We start from the raw sequence: 18,030 nt of genomic DNA on the forward strand, positions 1-18,030 counted from the left end.
GTGCATGTGTGTATGTATATGTGTTTATGTGTGTATGTGTGTGTATGTGTGTATGTGCGTGTATATGTGTGTGTATGTGTGTGTGGGGGAGGTGTGTGTATGTGTGTGTATGTGTGTGTTTGTGTGTGTATGTGTATGTGTTTGCGTGTGTATGTGTGTGTGTATGTGTGTATGTGTGTGTTTGTGTGTGTATATGTGTGTGTGTGTACTACACTGCACACATCAAGGTCCCAAGACGACCTCGCCTGTCAGCTCTCACCTCCCACTTTTTCTGAGATGGAATCTCTTTGTCATACATACTGTGCCTGCCAAGCCAGCTGGCTGACAAGCTCCCAGCAAATCTCCTGCCTCAGCACAGGAATGCTGGGATTACAGGTGCGCACCACAGCCTGCTTCCCGTGGGTCTAGGTATTTTAATGTAGGCTCCCACACTTGCACAGTCAGCGGTTTATCCACGGAGCCATCCAGCTAGCTCCACAGCACAACACAGTTAAATCTGTAATCCACAAAGATTCTAGCTGGGCTGTGTGGCAGGACATGTGTTTTACATGTGTACCATGACACTAATGCTTCTCCAGTCTTCTCTGCATATCAATGATCAGCACCAGTCATCAACTCTAAGCCTGCGTCTTCCCATCTGAGCTGGTCTTCCCCGAGTGTCCGGGAAACTTTATATAGTACCATGTTCCGTCCTCTTGCAACCTACTTACCAGCTTAAGTTGTATTTGTCCAAGTTTGTGGCCAGCCTGGGCTACATATTGAGTGTCTAACAGAAAAATAAATAAATAATAAATAAATGAATGAATAAATAAATAGTATTTGTAACCCCGAAGCCCCAGCCAGTCAATACTTTAGAGTCCACCCACAAGTAATAGGGACCTAGAAGTTCAATAGCCAAAAGTTCTTCCAAAAGTGGTTGGACCAGTTGACCACAACACATAGACCTTTCCCAGATTTCCACGGACGCCAGGGGTTCAGGAAGTTCTCCCACGCCCACTGCAGGGTTTACAGACCAACTCCACATGCGTGACTCAAGGACCAAACCTAATCGTCTCGCTCCAAACTGCTCATTTTACAAATGAAGCCTCAAACTGGGACGGTGAGGTGAGGACAGAGAGAAAGAGACAGAGTGATGGGCCTTTGATGGGCCGAACGAGGCTACACTCCCGCAGCACCCGTCTCGTGTTTGGTTATGTCTGTGAAGTTTTCATGGCGTCTTAGGTAGGGTTTCCATTGCTGTGAACAGACACTATGACCAAGGCAATTCTTACAAGGGCTAATATTAAATGGGGCTGGCTTACAGTTCAGATGTTTCTCCATTATCTTCATTTGTTAAATGGCTCCAAGGCCACACCTCCTCCAACAAGGCCACACCTCCTCCAACAAGGCCACACCTCCTCCAACAAGGCCACACCTCCTCCAACAAGGCCACACCTCCTAATAGTGCCACTCCCTATGGCCAAACATCTAAATATTTAAGTCTATGGGGGTCAAACCTTTTCAAACCACCACATTGGGCCATCACTGAAATCTTTGAAATACACTTTCACCAGAGCCAGGAGACAGAGGTCTCCATCTTGTCCCTGATCCCTGGACTCAGGTCTAATTCATAGACTACATTGCGAGTGTTTGGAATCGCACTTTGACGCTGTCATCCCAGAGAACTGCCTCTACCCGTGGTAGCTGCAGCCTCTGTGTCACCTGCCTCTCTGCAGGCTGAAAATACAGCCCCATCCAGAACTACCCACGAAGCCCCTCACCCACAGCCACTTGAGGGAGAAGTATCTGAGTTCCTAGAGCAAGTGCTCGTTCTGCAAGTTAGCACCACACCGCAGATGCTGTGCTGAGCCGGAGAAAGGCTGGGAGCCCGAGGATTTGTCAGCAGAGCATGGCGTCTCCTCAGACAGGAGCTCAGGCAACACAGGCTTACTTTCTCCCTTGTAGAAAATCATAGCCCTCTGTCAACGTCCCCCTCTACTGGCACAGACTAGAGTCATTGGAGAGGAAGGAACCTCAACTGTGAAAAGGCCTCCCTAAGATCTGGCTGTAGGCATTTTCTTCATTAGTGATTGACAGGGGAGGGCCAGCCCATTGTGGGTGCAGCATAACCAGGATGGCGGTCCTGGGTTCTATCATCTGCCCCTGTCTCCAGGTTGCTGCCTTGTTTGAGTTCCGGTCCTGATGTCCTTCTATGAACAGTGATGTGTATGCAGATTAACCCCTTCCCTCCCAAGCTGCTTTGGCCACGGTGTTTCATCACAGCAATGGTGACCCTAAGACACCTCCCCGCACTCCGTCCCCGCCCGGATTTTACCTCCCCTTCAGAATCCACTCAGCTCCGCTGCAGCCTCCGTGAAGATGCTGGCCCTCGCCTCCTTACCTCCATCCGCAGAACGCTCATCTTCACTCTGTGGTCTAGAACACGGGCGGAGAGAGAATCTGCAGACAGGTGCAGATTCAAGGAGCCGCGGACCCGTGGATCCTGACACAGTCAAGACGAACCTTTGCACGCAGCAGACTTCAGAGTCGTTCCAAGTTCGGGGCGGCGCAGGCCCCTGGCACTCAGACAGAGGCGTGGCAGCCACTGATCACGCCAATTTAGTGTGGTCCCCTCCACTCTGCAGAGGCTTCACTTCCCCTCGCCATAGAATCATAGTAAAAAGAAGAAGTCACGTGGAACGCGTGGCTGCTTAAGAATTCACAGAACGCTGGTTTTAGACTCTCCCTCCCCGGCCTCGCTGGTGCAGTTTCTCCCACAGGTCCAGTGTGACCCTGTCACACCCGTCTGTTTCTGTGGCTTGCCTCAGTTTGCAGTGTGGAGAGAGAAAAGCTTGGCTTTGTACCACCGCATGGCTACCACCTAGTAGGGTGCCTGGCACACACTAGGAGTTCATTAGTAACCCATGATTACTAATGGTCGTTTCATGCCTTAATGAATGACAAGAAGTAAGCCACACACACACACACACACACACACACACACACACACACGCCAGCTCAGAATCCCGAACAGAATTGTGCATGAACTGACTCCTAGAACGAGTGCTGCTGTGTCGACTCAGCTCCTTTTCCAGTGGCTTTGCTGGTGTGGTGAAGTGAAGGACCTGGGAATGAGGAGGCCACCCCTGGTTGTCTGGGTGACCCCAGTGTCACCTCGTCTGAAGCAGAGCGCCAACTCTTGGCCAGGATACTGAGCTGCTTTGAAGAAAGGAAGACAGGATCTCAGCTTCACTCAGGCCTCCATGGTGGCCCTCTGAGACCCGTGAGTGTTTGAGCTAAGGGGGTCTCAGTGCAAGCCTTCCATCCTGTCATGGTCGGTTTGTCAGCAACCAGCAGCATACAGAGCCCCCCTGTCTCTTCTGCAAAGAGGAGCCGGAGCCCTGGCATCTGAGGCCGCTGCTTACAGTAAGCTCGAATCTAGTCAAGGTTTCCGGGTCTTCCGTAAGTTACTCCACACCACACCCACCTGTAGTAAACGGTGGGAGCGCACTCTCAAGTGTCCCTGCCCCCCCAGCAGTTCGCTGTCACCAGAGAAGCGAGAAGGCCAACAAAAGCCACCTCTAAGACTGTACTTTCTCAGAGACGCCTTTAAACTCCATGGTTCTCCCTATTGCCTCGTTTTGAAACGACAATTTTCATTCACAATCCAATTAATAAAGCACAACCTGTTCTCAATTTCCCTCAATTGGAGACAGATTTTAGCCAGTGCGCCTTCCTAAGCATTTATGACGGGCTTAGAGCGCCTCCTGGTGGCCACGATGAATAACAGCATAAGATGACATTCTGCAAAGACCTCCCAACAGAGAATCGGCCTGGCTAAGGATTAAGATTCCCAAGGTTTCAGATGACTGAGCAGCTTCATGGACTTGCCTGACCTGGGGAGATACAACCCAAGACTTATCTTAGATGACTGACTGACTGACTGACTGACTGACCTGCTGACTGACTGACTGACTGACTACCCCAGCTATAAACGGAAGCAGCCAATCAGTACTCACTCATCCCATTTACTTCTCAAATAATTTCAACAGTGGGTTTCATTTACTGAGACTCTCTCAGCAAATTCTTCTCTTCACCATCACAAGAGAACATAAAATTGATCCTGGGTATATCTGTGACCAAAATACATGAGGGGACATTTTTTTGTTGGATATTTTCTTTATTTACATTTCAAATATTTTCCCCTTCCATGTCTCCCCTCCCCCCTGCCTCTATGAGGGTGCTCCCCCACCCACTCCTGTCTTCCCGCCCTTGCATTCCCCTACACTGAGGCATGGAACACCCTCAGGTCCAAGGGTCGCTCCTCCCACTGATGTCCAACAACGCCATCCTCTGCCACATACATGGTCAGAGCCATGGGTCCCTCCGTGTGAACTCTTTGGTTGGTGGTCCAGTCCCGATGAGCTCCAGGGGGTCTGTCCAGTTGACACTGTTGCTTCCCCCACGGGGCTGCAAACCCCTTCTCAGCTCCTTCAGTGCCTTCTCCAACTCCTCCATTGGAGACCCGCGCTCAGTCCAATGGTTGGCTTCAAGCATCCGCCCATGAGGGGAAATTTTAAAAAGAAAAAAAAAAAGGCTTACTGTGGCTTCTAGTCTCAGAGTGTTGAGAAGTCATTGGTTCTGTGGATTACAAGACCATGCGTAGCAGGAGGCGATTCACCTCAGGACAAAAGGGAGCAGCCAGCTAGGACTAAACCTTCAAGGCTGGCTGGCTGCCTCCTTCCACAGCTAGGCCCTACCTAACATTTCCAGAACCTTCCTGGGGACCAAGAGCTCACCATATGAATCCATGGTGGATATCTTACGTCCAAACCATAGTAAGTACTTAATATACAAATACTGAGTTTACAGACACTTAATATGCAAATGCCTGTGTTTTTAACTTTAATAAACTTTCAGTTTCCCCATTTCTAGTCTTTTACCTATTGTATTAACTACAGACAAATCTCTGAGTTCAAGACCAGTCTAGTCTATGGAACAGGTTATAAGACTTCCAGGGCTACACAGAGAAACTTTGTTTTGAAAAACCAATAAACAAACAAACACAAACTCACTTAAAGAAAAGCAGAAGCCAATGCTTTAAAAAAAATTGCAGGTCAATGAAACAAACAAAAATCCATTTTTTAATAGGAAAAGCAAAATTGATAAACCTTTAGCTAGACTACAGCAATAAGATGGGGAGTCCAAAAAAACCACAAGCATTCTGCCTGGGTCTGCCTCTGTTCCTTTTCTTAGGCGCTTTTCCTGTTGGTTTTGTCCACTCTGGTGTGCGTGGCTTTATTTTATCTTATTATCTTATATGCTTTATCGTTATCCCTTAGATTCTTGCTTATTTTCTTAGGAGAGACAGAAAAGGGGTGAATCCGGAGAAGAGGCAGAGAGGAACTGGGAGGAGGAGAGGAGGAAAAACCATCATCCGGATATATTGTATGGGGAACACAGTCTATATGCAGTCAACAAAGCAGAGTCAAAATGGAGACATTACCATTACAGAAATAATAAAGAAGATCAAAGGGAGCTACTATAAACTAAAAAAACAAAAACAAAAAAATCTATATTTAAAAAAAATCCTGGAAAATCTAGAACAAATAGAAAAAAAAAAAACCCTGAGTACTTGCAACCTGTCAATATTAACTAAAAAATATATAAAATTGGTCACTTAGGTGTAATGGAACAGAAGTGATTGAAAATCTCTCACTGAAAAACAAACAACTGAACCAGTCCTGTGTCTTCGGGTAGACAGGGATGGAGGGCGGGGACACAGCACTTTACTGTTCTAGTTCCTCATCTCATCGCTGCCACAAAACCTGACAAAAGGAACTTAAGGAAGGACGAATTGCTTTGGCTCGTACGTAGTCTGGAGGGACGGTCGGTCCGTCCATTGGTCTGTCCGTTTGTCTGTCTGTCCATCCGTCCGTCATGGTGGGATGGGCTTGTGGAAGAGCGAGGTGCTGATGCAGAGGAAAGACGCTGACTTAGTCGCAGCCTCCGTGAGATGGTGCTGCCCACGATTACTATGGTGACCTCCAATCCTGTCTCTCAAGATTAGACACTGCAGCTCCCACCCCCACAGATGCAAAGAAAACACTGGACCTGCTCAGGAAAGAGGGTGTGAGTCTGGGAAATTAAAGGAAGGAACGTCAAAAAGGCCAAGTGTGAAAGGGACAACACGGAGAAAGAAGAACTGTTTAACACAGCACTGAAGAAAGCCACAGGAACGGAAGATCTTCCCTCCTGTGGGCTGGATTTACACGCAGACCGGGAAAGGGAAGGTTCCGGAAGAGAATACCGCAGAATCACGATTTTGGAAAAGGGAGCCACGCGCTTCATGAAGCCGATGCTGCAATCACAGGGTGCCCGCCAGCCCGCATCGCTTGTCTAAACAGTTATGCTGGGGAGAAGATGGTGCAGCTCCTGAAACTCTGTAATTAAAGTGGTTCTGCAGGAGGCACGGCCAAGAGGCCTGAAAAAAAAGTCAGAACCACGTGACCGCCCCACTGGTGACAATAGACAGCTCAAGCCCTGAGAAAACCAGCACATCCCGCCCAAAAGGTAGACAAGACGGAGGGGCTGGCACACGGAGAGCCGAAAGTTGAAACTCATGGAAGGAGAGGCTGTCCGTCCTGCACAGAAAGAAGGCGGGTGCGGGAGGGCTGACCCCACTCCGCCAGGATCCTGTCTGAGGCACTGCACAGGGACGGAATCTGATCTAACTGGTTTGGACTAGAGACACAGCATCAGCTCTCCCCTTAGCATTTGCTCCGGAAGTCCTCCCAAGGGAAGGAAGGACCCAGCCCCCATCCCAGGAAGAACCCCCTTTATTTCCATTATGCTCCCACATAACTAACTTTTTAAAGCTTTTGTATCGATGGATTAAGCTTCAATTGTTCTATTTCTTTGCCCATTCTACTGCATCATGCCTATTTACTGTCTTACCTAAACCCAGACAGTTTCTCTCTCATACCTATCAGGACTTCTTTTCCCAGTTACCTCGTTATTCCCACAGATTTGAGGAGAAAAACCACTGTCCCAAACCACAGACAAACCAATTAAATCAAGCGTTATTCGTTACATGGGCTGTCTCCCCCCAGCCCGAGGGTTTAATAGTCCAGCACTGAAGATGGGGAAGATAAGCTTTTACAGCTCAGGAGTAGGGTTTCCAAACGCCATGGTTGTAAGACGGTCATGACAAGGTGTAACCTAAAGTCAGAACTGTGGAAGTGATGAAGTGTGGAAGTGTGGAGGGATGAGATTATGGCAGGCGCGGTAACTTCTCATTAGTGAGAAAAGGACAAGCAAGAGTTAGGGCCAAGAAAAGACAACAAAAGAGCGTTAAGAGCGCGGAGGTCCCCAGAAGCGTGCCCAAAGGCGCACAGAGCAACTGGAGTTTACGCAGGCTGCACTGAACATATCACATGCACACAGGACTGCCAGGAAAATGGCTCATGATCTTTAAAGGGCATCTGAAATCAGAGGCAGACCGACTGTGTGCATACTCCAACTTCTCTTATGTATATTTATGCTTAAACACACACATACATACACATACTATGCACACATATAGTTTATGTCTGTGTAGGCATGTATGTGTATTAGTTTAAAAAGAGGCACAGTAGGGAGATCATTGCGTAATTCCAACAATATAATACAATAAAATAACACGTGCCTCTTTGGACAATTATCAGGTAAAATAAAGGTTACTTGGTCACAGGCACTGTAATACCATGGCAAACTGATAATTAAGGCCACGAGTTACCTGTTAAGCAGACAGCATATAGTGTGTACACACAGGACAAAACACAAGTCACATCCCAGGCCAGACGCCCAAGGGAAATTAGGATTCCATCTGCAGATTAAGACCAGCACATAACCTACAATTCTGCTATCTGATTTTTTTTTCTTTTTATGTGTTCATGTGGTCGTCATCCACAGGTAACAGAGACCATAGAAATCAGCACTAAGGGGGAGGTGGTATTTCTGTAACAAAACAATAACTCTATACATATCTGATCCCACAGAGAAGCCGGAATGAATCGCCCTGCTTCCAGAAGGGACCAGCTACTCCCCCACATCATAAAGGACCCACCTCTAGTCTCCCACAGTGTGTCTGCACCACTACAGCATTCCTCGTCTGCGGATCCCTGTGTGCTCAGAGGTGGCGTGTGTCCTCCGAGCCATGCTCCCATTGCCACCGTCCTCAGGGCTCCTGGCTTGTTTTCTTCTAAAAAATAGCTCAAGTGTTCTGTGTGTAGTACAATAAAACTTCTAGTGCACCAAAAAAAAAAAAAAAAAAAAAACAAATGATATAAGTGAGTCTGAGGATGGGGAAGGATTCCAGCTATTTTAAGGAGCACTTTCTCCCACAGAACCATTAACATCTGTCTTAAATTAAGGAGACGGGAGAAAGAAAGTGGAGAGACGATACAGAAACTGACAACGCATCATCTGTTTATGTCCTGGAGCTGTAAAGTAATGGCTGTTTATTAGTCTGTGCATCTTTGTGGTTTGTTTTACTCTTGCGAGGCTTGCTAGCGCTACCACACTATCTAATTTGTTTAGTAAGACAGATGCCACTGTGAGGTTTAAACTCTTTGCTACTTCATTTTCCACTAAGTAAGCCAATACTCTGATTCTGCTTTCAAGGAAGAAAATATTACAATTGGGATTGAGCTGCTCCCCAGTGTAGACTGGGCATCCATGGCAATAAGGTCTACATGGGCAGGAGCTCCCTCTTCGGCAGGTCAGGGTCACCTTGACTACAGGACTTTATCACACACCCAGCCCATCCTGCTTTTCCAGTCTGGAGAATCTAGACGTATGAACGGTGTCGGCCAGTCCAAGGTCTGACCCTGGAATATGACTCCTGAGGAGCGCCCCTGCTCAAATGATAGCAGTAGTCTTGTCCCCTGCCACTGGCCACCTTGAGAAAGAAATGTCTGAGCTGTGGCTGCCCAGGGTCTCGAGGCCTCTCTGCTTCAGGACAATCCTTTCATGTACACAGAGCATCTCCGTTGACCCTCATCACCAGCCTGGGCTTGTTTTTTATGCTATCTTGGATGCCTAGACACGAGGACAAGGCCTGAGGTCTCCCACTTGATCCCTGATAAGGTGATGGCATAGCTTTAGTGAGTGTCCCAGAATGTGTGACTTTGTGACAGTTTTCAGGCTGAGAATGACTTGGCACAGTAGCCTATCATAGTCTCGGCCCTTAGATTTAGGGTAGTCTGCCTTTATCACGCCTTGTTTGCTCCACTCCAAAATGTCAACAGGGAGCAGCAATCGGATCCATTTCAAAGTATTTTCATTTCTTTGGGGGGGGTGATATTATGTATAGGTTAAAAAAAAAGAAACAACTTTTTTGTTGTTGTACTTTGGCATCTTAGCGACTCAGCTCATATGAATACCTGGATCTTCAGTGACAGGGCGGAGCTGGTCTTGCCCAGGACTACCGGATAGAAATGTAGTAAGACCATAGTCATAGTTTTAAATTTCTCAGGAACTACATGTTTAAAAAATGAAAAGAGGGGTTGGGAAGATGGCTCGGCAGTTAAGAGCACTGGCTGCTCTTGCAGAGGACTCAGGTTCAATCCTCTCAGCACCCACACGGGAGCTGGCAAGTGTCTCAAACTCCAGCTGCAGAGCAGCGCTCACCATCTCACATGCAGGAAAGACACCAGCGCACATAAACAAAGTTAAAAACAAACAACTTTGAAAACAGTTGTTTCCACTCTTGAAAAAGGGTGTATCCACTTTTGATAAAAAAAAAAAAAGAAAAGAAAAGAAAAGAAAAGAAATAGAATAAATTTCCAAGAATGTGTTTTGTTTAATGCAATTAATTTAAAATAATATTTCTACATATGGTCAATATACAATTATGTAGGCCTTAATTTTTCTCAAAGCCTACTTTTAATAGGGGTTCTTAAGTGCTTTAGCCTCCCTTCTAGCCCACTACCCACCAGAGGTAGTGGAAAACAAAGGTTATTAGGATACAGGGGAAGTGGACCTGTTTAGAAAGTGTTATTTGGAGGAAATCCAATCTGTGTTGTCAGGGAATCAGCAGTTCAGTTCATAGATATCAGCTTCAGCAGCTCAGCCCATCCATAAACACTTCACGAATACACCAGCAGTCCAGTTCAGTAGTGTCAGGATAGCAAGCATGAGCCAGCAGTGGTGGCAGAACCCAGCAGACACAGCCAGGCCTCTGATGAATCAGCAGAAGTCAGCAGGAGCGACCAGGACCAACAGAGACACCAGGAGAAGTTCTTTGCTGTGTCTCTCTCAACAGGTGAAGATCAGCGAAGACTTGAGACCAGAGAAGCGTTGCCAAGTTAGCTGTGCAAGCAAGCAAGCCTCTGCTCACTGTTCATTGAGTCTCACTTATACTCCCTCAAACATCATGTGTCCTCCACGGGTCTTGCTTCAGCGGGTGAGTCTTTCCTAGCAGAATTCCACAGGGGTCTGTATCAGCTGACATCATTCTGCCAGTCTGCCCAGGCCCCCAAAAGGTTTTTGGTGCATTTCTTTCTACAAAGTCACGACAAGCAGAGTTCAGCAACGAAATGTAAGGCGAACCAACACATGCAAGTTGTTAGCAAAGAATCCTCCATCCCTCATCCTTTCACATGTTTGCTTTAGCAAAACATCCTCCTGCCTGTGTCTACTTCAGGAAAACACTCCTTCACATCTCTGTCAAAGCAAAACACCATCCAACCCAACTGACTTTCCCAAGAAACCACAAGTTTCCACTTCACAATTATTAATGAAATATTTTACAGTTCTCTACACCAAGTCTTTGAAATCCAGTGGTTATTGTACATTTAGAGTGCATCTCTGATCAGCTATAAATTTCTGCCACAAATGTTTTGCCTTGCGTTAGCAACAGCAATGCAGCCCTGTAATTCTAGGGCGTCAGAGGCCAAAGCAAGAGGAATGAAGGTCCGCTGGAGGTATAAAGTGAACTCGTGTGCTGCACAGTGAGGCTCTGACTCAGAACCTCAGGTAGAGGGAACAAGGGAGGGAAGCAGAAAGACAGACAGAGACCTAGAGGAAAGATATTTACAAAAGGCAGAACCAAGATATTGAAATGCTATAGTGTTTCTAATAAATGTATTGAGAAATAGTTTTTAATTAACTAAAATTAAGCATAAATAAAATCTGCTCTAAACAAGCTCCTTTCACAGGTCTGGTGGACTGTAGACCCAGAAAGCTAGCTGCCCCATCAGGTGCGTGGGTCCCGTGTTTAGTCAGGAAGACAATGCAAAGCATCTCAAATCTTCCTCTTGAGGCTTAACATCTTAAAATGTCTACAGTTACTTCTGTTTCTGCTTGAGCGATTGCTGTGGTTTAGATAGGTCCCTTAAACGTTCACAGTAGGAAGGAATCCTCAGATTCATGTTAATCATATGCAGAGGCAGGAGCTCTAGGGGGTCATTAGGATCACAGAGGTCCTGGGTGTGAAGCTTTTTAAGGAGCGGGATCCCCCCTCGACATGCTCTCAAGGGTCACTGTGCAGCAAGAAACCCTCCCCAGAGTCAGCACTGTGCATGTGGACTTCCCAGTCTGGAAAACTGTGAGTCAAATTAGGTCTTTTGTGATTTATCCAGTCTCAGGTATTGTTACAGCAGCAGAAAATGGACTGAGAGTTGTGCTGAATCTTATTAAGCTATGACTTTATCCTTTTGTCAAATCTTAAGTTTGACCTTTATTTCTCCCAGAAATGTTTATCTGTTTCCCCCTGACTCACTTATCTGGCCCATGCACAGCAGGCTCGGACTCCCATTGCTGGCTGGTTTAACATGGTCCTGAGATGCACTATTTCCCAGGTCTCTCTAATCTGCCCGGGCTCTTGCTGTTCTTGGTCTGCTTGCTGCTTATCTCTTGCTGTGCCTTCACCTGCACCCTTTTCTTCTGCAACGACTTAGCTGTTATTAATACCACCATTGGCAATCTTGTGTTGTTGTTGTTGTTGTTGTTGTTGTTAGAAACATACACATTTTAATTTAATAGTTAATTTATTTCCAATAGCTATAAATAATCATCAAAATACCAAGTCAATTCTATACTAAATCTTGAATTGTCTCGATTGTTGAAATTAGTGACCTTTTGAGGTAGTCTTTTCCCACCCCCCCACCCCCACCCCCCTCATCCCCATCTCCACCCTCACCCCCCTCATCCCTAGCCCACCTCCACCCCTACACCCCTCATCCCCACCCCCTATCCCTACCCCCACCTCCACCCCCCTCATCCCCACTCCCCTCCACCTCACCCCCCTCATCCCCACTCCCCTCCACCTCCACCCCCACCCCCCAGTTGCTGTAGGTTTAATGTCTAGCATTTCAGCTTGGGTGGTTTTTAAGGACCTCGACTCCTTAGCCCAGATATACATTGTTTTTCTTTTTCTAAGATGCAGATATACATACGCTGTGTTGATCATCTGAAACATACGTGTAAGAGCTACTTCAAAACTCTTGCCTTCTATTACCCACATCGATTCTTAGTCTGTTCCTATTTTTTCTTTATTTTTTAATTTAATTTTATTTCCTAATTTTCACCCATCTGAATACTAGGTGCTTGAGAATTTTATGCTGTTGGGTATCATGGTATTCTTTTAGTTTTTGTTATTGCTAGCTTGTAATTCTCCCGTAGCTGTTTAGATGTGCTAGGACCATCTGATGCTCCGAGACTTGCTTTTAAGCTATCTAGAATAGTTTTCAATACAGGTGTAATTTCGCCTCCTGCCCTAAGGATTCGGCCAGATGCTGCCATGATTAAGAAGTCTCTCCACTGTGGAGACTGGAGATGAGGAGCATCCCTTGTTGGTACCGAGACCTGCGAGGCCTGTGACGTCATATAGGCGACAATTAGAGCAGTGTAACTATAGGCCTGTTGCCAAGGCAACAGCCACCGTATACCCAGAATTCAATGGCCCACCTTTACCTGTAATTTATGTCATCACCTGTATATAATTGGGTAGCATTTCTCCTCTCTCTCTCTTTCTTTCCCTTCCTTCTCCCTGCCTGCTACACCTTTCCCCATCTTAAATAAAGCCCCACGTGGAACTGTTTGGCCTGGTGTATCGCATTGCGGCTCACGTATCCACTGCATCCCCACGGCCCACGCGGCAGGCAGACAGGTGACCTGTGCTGCGGTTTAGGCAGATGACCTGCGTAGAAAAACCAACATCCCTGGCACTGTGTGATCCATAGAGATGCTCTGCCCACACATTCCCAGCGGTTCCCTTAGCCACTCTCTCCCTCATGTGAGTTTGAAGACCCAGATCTGAAGGGACCCCTCTACTCATGTGCCTAATTCTGGTAGACTGAGCTGCCATGTCTTCGTCCTAAATTCTACAAATGTCAAGAACTTATTCCTCACTCTGGAGGCAGAAAAGGAGAAGATCGGGGCAGGAAGCCTGAGGAGGCCTCACCCTGGGTCGGAGACCACCTTCTGGCCATCTCCTTGCATGGACGAAGCTTACAAACAAGCTCCTTCAATTCCCATGCCTAAGGTGACCCCTCTTGTGACCCTAGCACATCCTTAAAGGCCCAACTGCCTAAACCCATTTTGGTGGTTTGACTCAGGGAGTGACTCCAACAAGGTGTGGCCTTGCTGGAGTTGGTCTGTCTGTCCTTGCTGGAGGAAGTGTGGCAGTGTAGGAATGGACTTTGAGACCCTCCTCCTCCTAGCTGCAACGGTCTTCTCCTGAAAACATCTTCTCCTAGAGGTCTTTAGATGAAGATGTAGAACTTAGCTCCTCCCAAGCTATGCCTGCCTGGATGCTGCCACGCTCCCACCTTGATGATAATGGACTGAACCTCTGAACCGATGAGCCAGCTTCAAATAAATGTAGTCCTTGTAAGAGTTAGTGTGGTCATGGCGTCTGCTCACAGCAGTAAAACCCTAACTAAGACACCCATCATCGTGGAGGTGGGATTGCAAATGTGAGCTGGGACACTCGAACATTCATGCTATAGATTACTCCATCCTGTTCACACACATGTATCTCTGTCTCTGTAACAGAGATACAGAGCCAGTCTCCACGAGCCAGGACACTGGGTGTGTGTTCCACATGCGTCTCTTGGGCATCACTGTGCAGTGCTGTCTTTAGTTCATTGTCTAAGTCCTGTTGCTTTATTCCAACACTATTGCTTCACAGGCATGGTCCAGTCTTATCCTTGTTTAAGGGCAGAAGGCAAATCCCATCCGTCTATCCATTGTTGTACATTGAGGAAATATTGACAGACAGCCTGCTGCTGTACATAAGAGATTTTGAAGAGCCCTGGAAATAGACTATTAAAGGCATGTAGCCTCACCCCTGACCTTACCACAGACCATCAGGTTAGGTGCATGAAAGAGAGCATGAAAAAAAAAAAAACAACCAACAAACAAACAAAAACCACCATGAGAGCAAGCAAGATGCAAAACAAACAAAAATTAAAAAATAAACCAAAAAAAAAAAAAAAAAGAACAAGTGTACAGTGAGAAGATCTAATTTCGTCTGGATTTTTTTTTTTTTTTAATTTCCAATGATGGAAAATTTTAGCCAGAATTTAGAGAATGGGGGGAATTTGGTATGTATGCTCTGCAGGGCAGAAAGAATGCCCAGAGAAGCAGCCAATGCCAAGCACTTGTGGCAGAAAGGGACCCTGGGGTCATCCATCAAACACTCAGACTTCCAAACCGGAAACAAGGGGTCAAAGACTGCATACACGAAGACTGGGGCTCTTCCCAATTCATGGGGCTGTCCAAATGGGTAGAGGGAACACCAAAACATCATACATCATGGGATTTGTCACTTCACTACTGTGACATGTCATGCCTGACACCTAATTTTATAATTTATTTTCATTTAAAGATTATGGGCAAAATTTTACTCAAGATAAATTTTTAAATATATTTCAATATATTTACAAAGTGCATGCTATGAAGTATTTGGATTTTGTTTCGTTTTGTTTCTGCTAAAGGGCGAGAGAACACAAAACGGAAGAGAATAGACAGTGTTGGGAACCGCCCCGCAAGTGTCCTCTCAGCTTCCTGAGCGGCTGATCCCCCCTCGAGGTCCCGCTCAGCTCACTAAGCTGCTCCTGCTTTCAGATATTTGGGGAGATTCATCCTGGCCCCACTCAGAGCTCTACCGGCATGGTTTTCAGCTGTGAAACGCAACTGAGACTATGGAGACACAGACTCACTAGAACAAGTGTGTTCTAGCCATGTATTTATTTTTACTGTGGGTGACCCAGATGCACACAGCTGCCTTGTATTTGCATAGACAGTCCCCACCCCCACCCCCAGTTACCCTAGGTACTCCTTGAGATGGTGTATAAACAGGAATAGGTATGAAAGATCAGTAAAATTCAGTTTGCTTTTTCTTTTTCTTTCTTTCTTTCTTTCTTTCTTTCTTTCTTTCTTTCTTTCTTTCTTTCTTTCTTTCTTTCTTTCTTTCTTTCTTTCTTTCTTTTTTTTTGGATTTAGTTTTTTCGAGACAGGGTTTCTCTTTATAGTCCTGGCTGTCCTGGAACTCACTCTGTAGACCAGAAATCCGCCTGCCTCTGCCTCCCAGAGTGCTGGGATTACAGGCGTGCGCCACCACCGCCCGGCTTCAGTTTGCTTTCAATGCATATATACAAAAAAAGAAAAAAAATCAACTACGTACCAGAACTAGAAACACTGAAGTAAATAAAGCAGACAGACAAGTCCCCAGGGTCTCCTATAAAGCTACTGGCCCCTTTCGGCCCCTGACGATACCTTAACTGCTCCTTAAAAGACAATAATTCATATAAAACGGGTCCCTGCTATTTTCTAAGCTTTGCGAAAGCATTTATGTCTTATGTGTAGTTCAATAATTTAGGCGTCAGATTTCTTCCGTTGCAGCTTAAGTGGCCCAAGCCGCCAGCTGCTTGAAGTCATCGTCTTCCTCTGTCCTCCTGGAAGATGCTGGAACATAGGAGTGAAGAAAACAGTCATGAGTCTCAGTCCGTCGCTAGCCATTAGCTGTCACTCTACTTAAGCATAGAAAACGGGCAGGGATCACATACAAAATGTGTTTGTTTGTACAAATCAGACATAAGTAAGCATGAAAGCAACAGGCCTGGCTACTGTCCCGCCCAGGTCGTGGGGTTGTGGGTGACAGACCTGCTCGAGAGCGGTGCGTGGAGGAGGGCACGCCGGCCTTCCTCCTGGGCTGTGCTGGGAGGGATGAGGAAGGCACTTTTGGAAGCTCCAGGCTTGTCATCTTCTTATTTAATTCTTCCTGCTCCAGTTCCTCAAGTTCTGCCAGCAGCTCGTCCTGAACACGGGGGAAAGAGAGAATTACGGAGCTAGTGTTTCAGGAGGCGGGTTTCCCTGAACATAATAAGGAAAACATCTGCTACCCGATTGATATGTGGGGACCCAGTGAAACGGAATATTTATTTTAAAACTAATCTCTTTTTGCAACACTGAGCAATGATTAGAAATGAATATTTTGGGTTGTACAAATTTGTCGTAGTTAATCTTATAATACTTCAGTAAACAGCTATTCAAATAACTTGTGCTGAATATATAATCTCCTCAGGTTCTGGAAATTTACACCACGATTGTGAGTTTTCCAGTATGCTCATTTTTTCCTCTCCTGTTGAGAATTTCTGAAACTTTAATTAGAGGAAATAAATACTTATATTTGAGTTAATACTATGGGAAATAAAACAGGCATACCAAAAAAATATATTGTACAGAAAGTAAAAAAAAAAAAATTAGCAATAGCATAGTTCTTCTATCAAATCATCAAAGTTAATATAAATCGTGTGTTTAGGTGATTTTGTTCATAGTGTGGGGTGGGACACAGCAGTTGATGTTCAAACACTGAACTATGTACCAAGCCCAGGTGTTTGTCTTAGGAAAACGTCAAAATTAGTGTAATGTATTTTTTTCTTTACAGTGACTCCCCAAAGTCTGGCTTAATCATAAAGCATCTTCTCCCCCATGCCTACAGAACGCTAACATCAGCTGAGACCTTGAGGATGTGGGCCACCTCTTGCCTAGTCTGAGACAGCTCACACCTACCTAACGTGAGAAGCCCTCCCAGCCTACATCAGCCTGCCAGAAGTCAGTAGTAGTCAAAACTAAATTTCATTCTATGTCAGAGGCTATCAGAGATAAACTGTAGAGAGAGAGAGAAGATAGAAAGAGAGACTAGGTCTGCCTTAGGCGGGACCATGTCTATTCATCTTTGTCACCCGGGTGTGTAAATGGGCAAAATGCCTACAGAAGAAGATGGGATGCGGCCCCCTAAGAGGGACAGAAAAGACTAGACCACAGTCGTTACATTCCCTCGCATCGTTCTCAAGGGAAGCTGGGAAGTGTAGTCCTTCAGCAGGGAAGTATCAGAAAAGATCTATCATTACTGTGTACCCACCCAATTATTTATTCACCCACTACTCAACAGATTTATTAAGACCTCATTCCTGGGCAGAGCAAGGGTAAACCAGTATGCCCTACATCAAGGAAGCTTGAATGTATGCATATATGCATGCATCTTATATTTGATTGTCTTGTTGCTGTTTTGAGATGAAGTCTCTCTATCACTATGTGGCCAAAGGTTGACCTTGAACTCACAACTCTCATACACGTCTACATCCAGACAGTAGTATTTTAGGTTTTGCAGGACAGATACCTCCCTATTACTAGATCTTCTTATTTCCTATTGTTCAAGAGAGTGCAAATCATCTTAGAGGCTACACAAAAAGAGCCATGACCGATTGACTCACAGGCCACATTTTGCCAACCCCTTATGTGTATTACCTACATAAATGTATGTGTAGCAGATTTGTGCCAGGTGCCATCAGAGTTCAAAAGAGGGCATCCGATCCCATAGAACTTGCAATATGAAGGATTTTGATCCACTCTGAATGCTGGGAACAAAACCCAGGTCCTCTGCATAGGTAACAAGTTTTCTGAACCTCTGAGCCATCTCTCCAGTCCCAGACCCACACCATTTTTGACATGACTAGCAGCAGACTGTCATTTTTAAGACAGCATAGGCCACATCTTGAC

General features: G+C 45.9%; 1 protein-coding gene across 1 annotated transcript in view; it reads right to left on the reverse strand.

The window, feature by feature from the left end:
- Nucleotides 1-15,199: 15,199 nt before the first annotated feature.
- Nucleotides 15,200-18,030, reverse strand: part of Chmp4c (charged multivesicular body protein 4C) — a 28,018-nt gene continuing 25,187 nt past the window's right edge. Inside the window, exons 4-5 of the mRNA XM_052180824.1 lie at nucleotides 16,132-16,285; nucleotides 15,200-15,933 (exon numbers count right to left, since the gene is read on the reverse strand). Coding sequence (XP_052036784.1) covers nucleotides 15,872-15,933; nucleotides 16,132-16,285 — 216 coding nt within the window. The 3' untranslated portion in view covers nucleotides 15,200-15,871. The remainder of the gene's footprint in view (nucleotides 15,934-16,131; nucleotides 16,286-18,030) is intronic.

Source organism: Apodemus sylvaticus, chromosome 4 (genome assembly GCF_947179515.1).
Source record: "Apodemus sylvaticus chromosome 4, mApoSyl1.1, whole genome shotgun sequence".
Lineage (NCBI taxonomy): Eukaryota > Metazoa > Chordata > Mammalia > Rodentia > Muridae > Apodemus > Apodemus sylvaticus.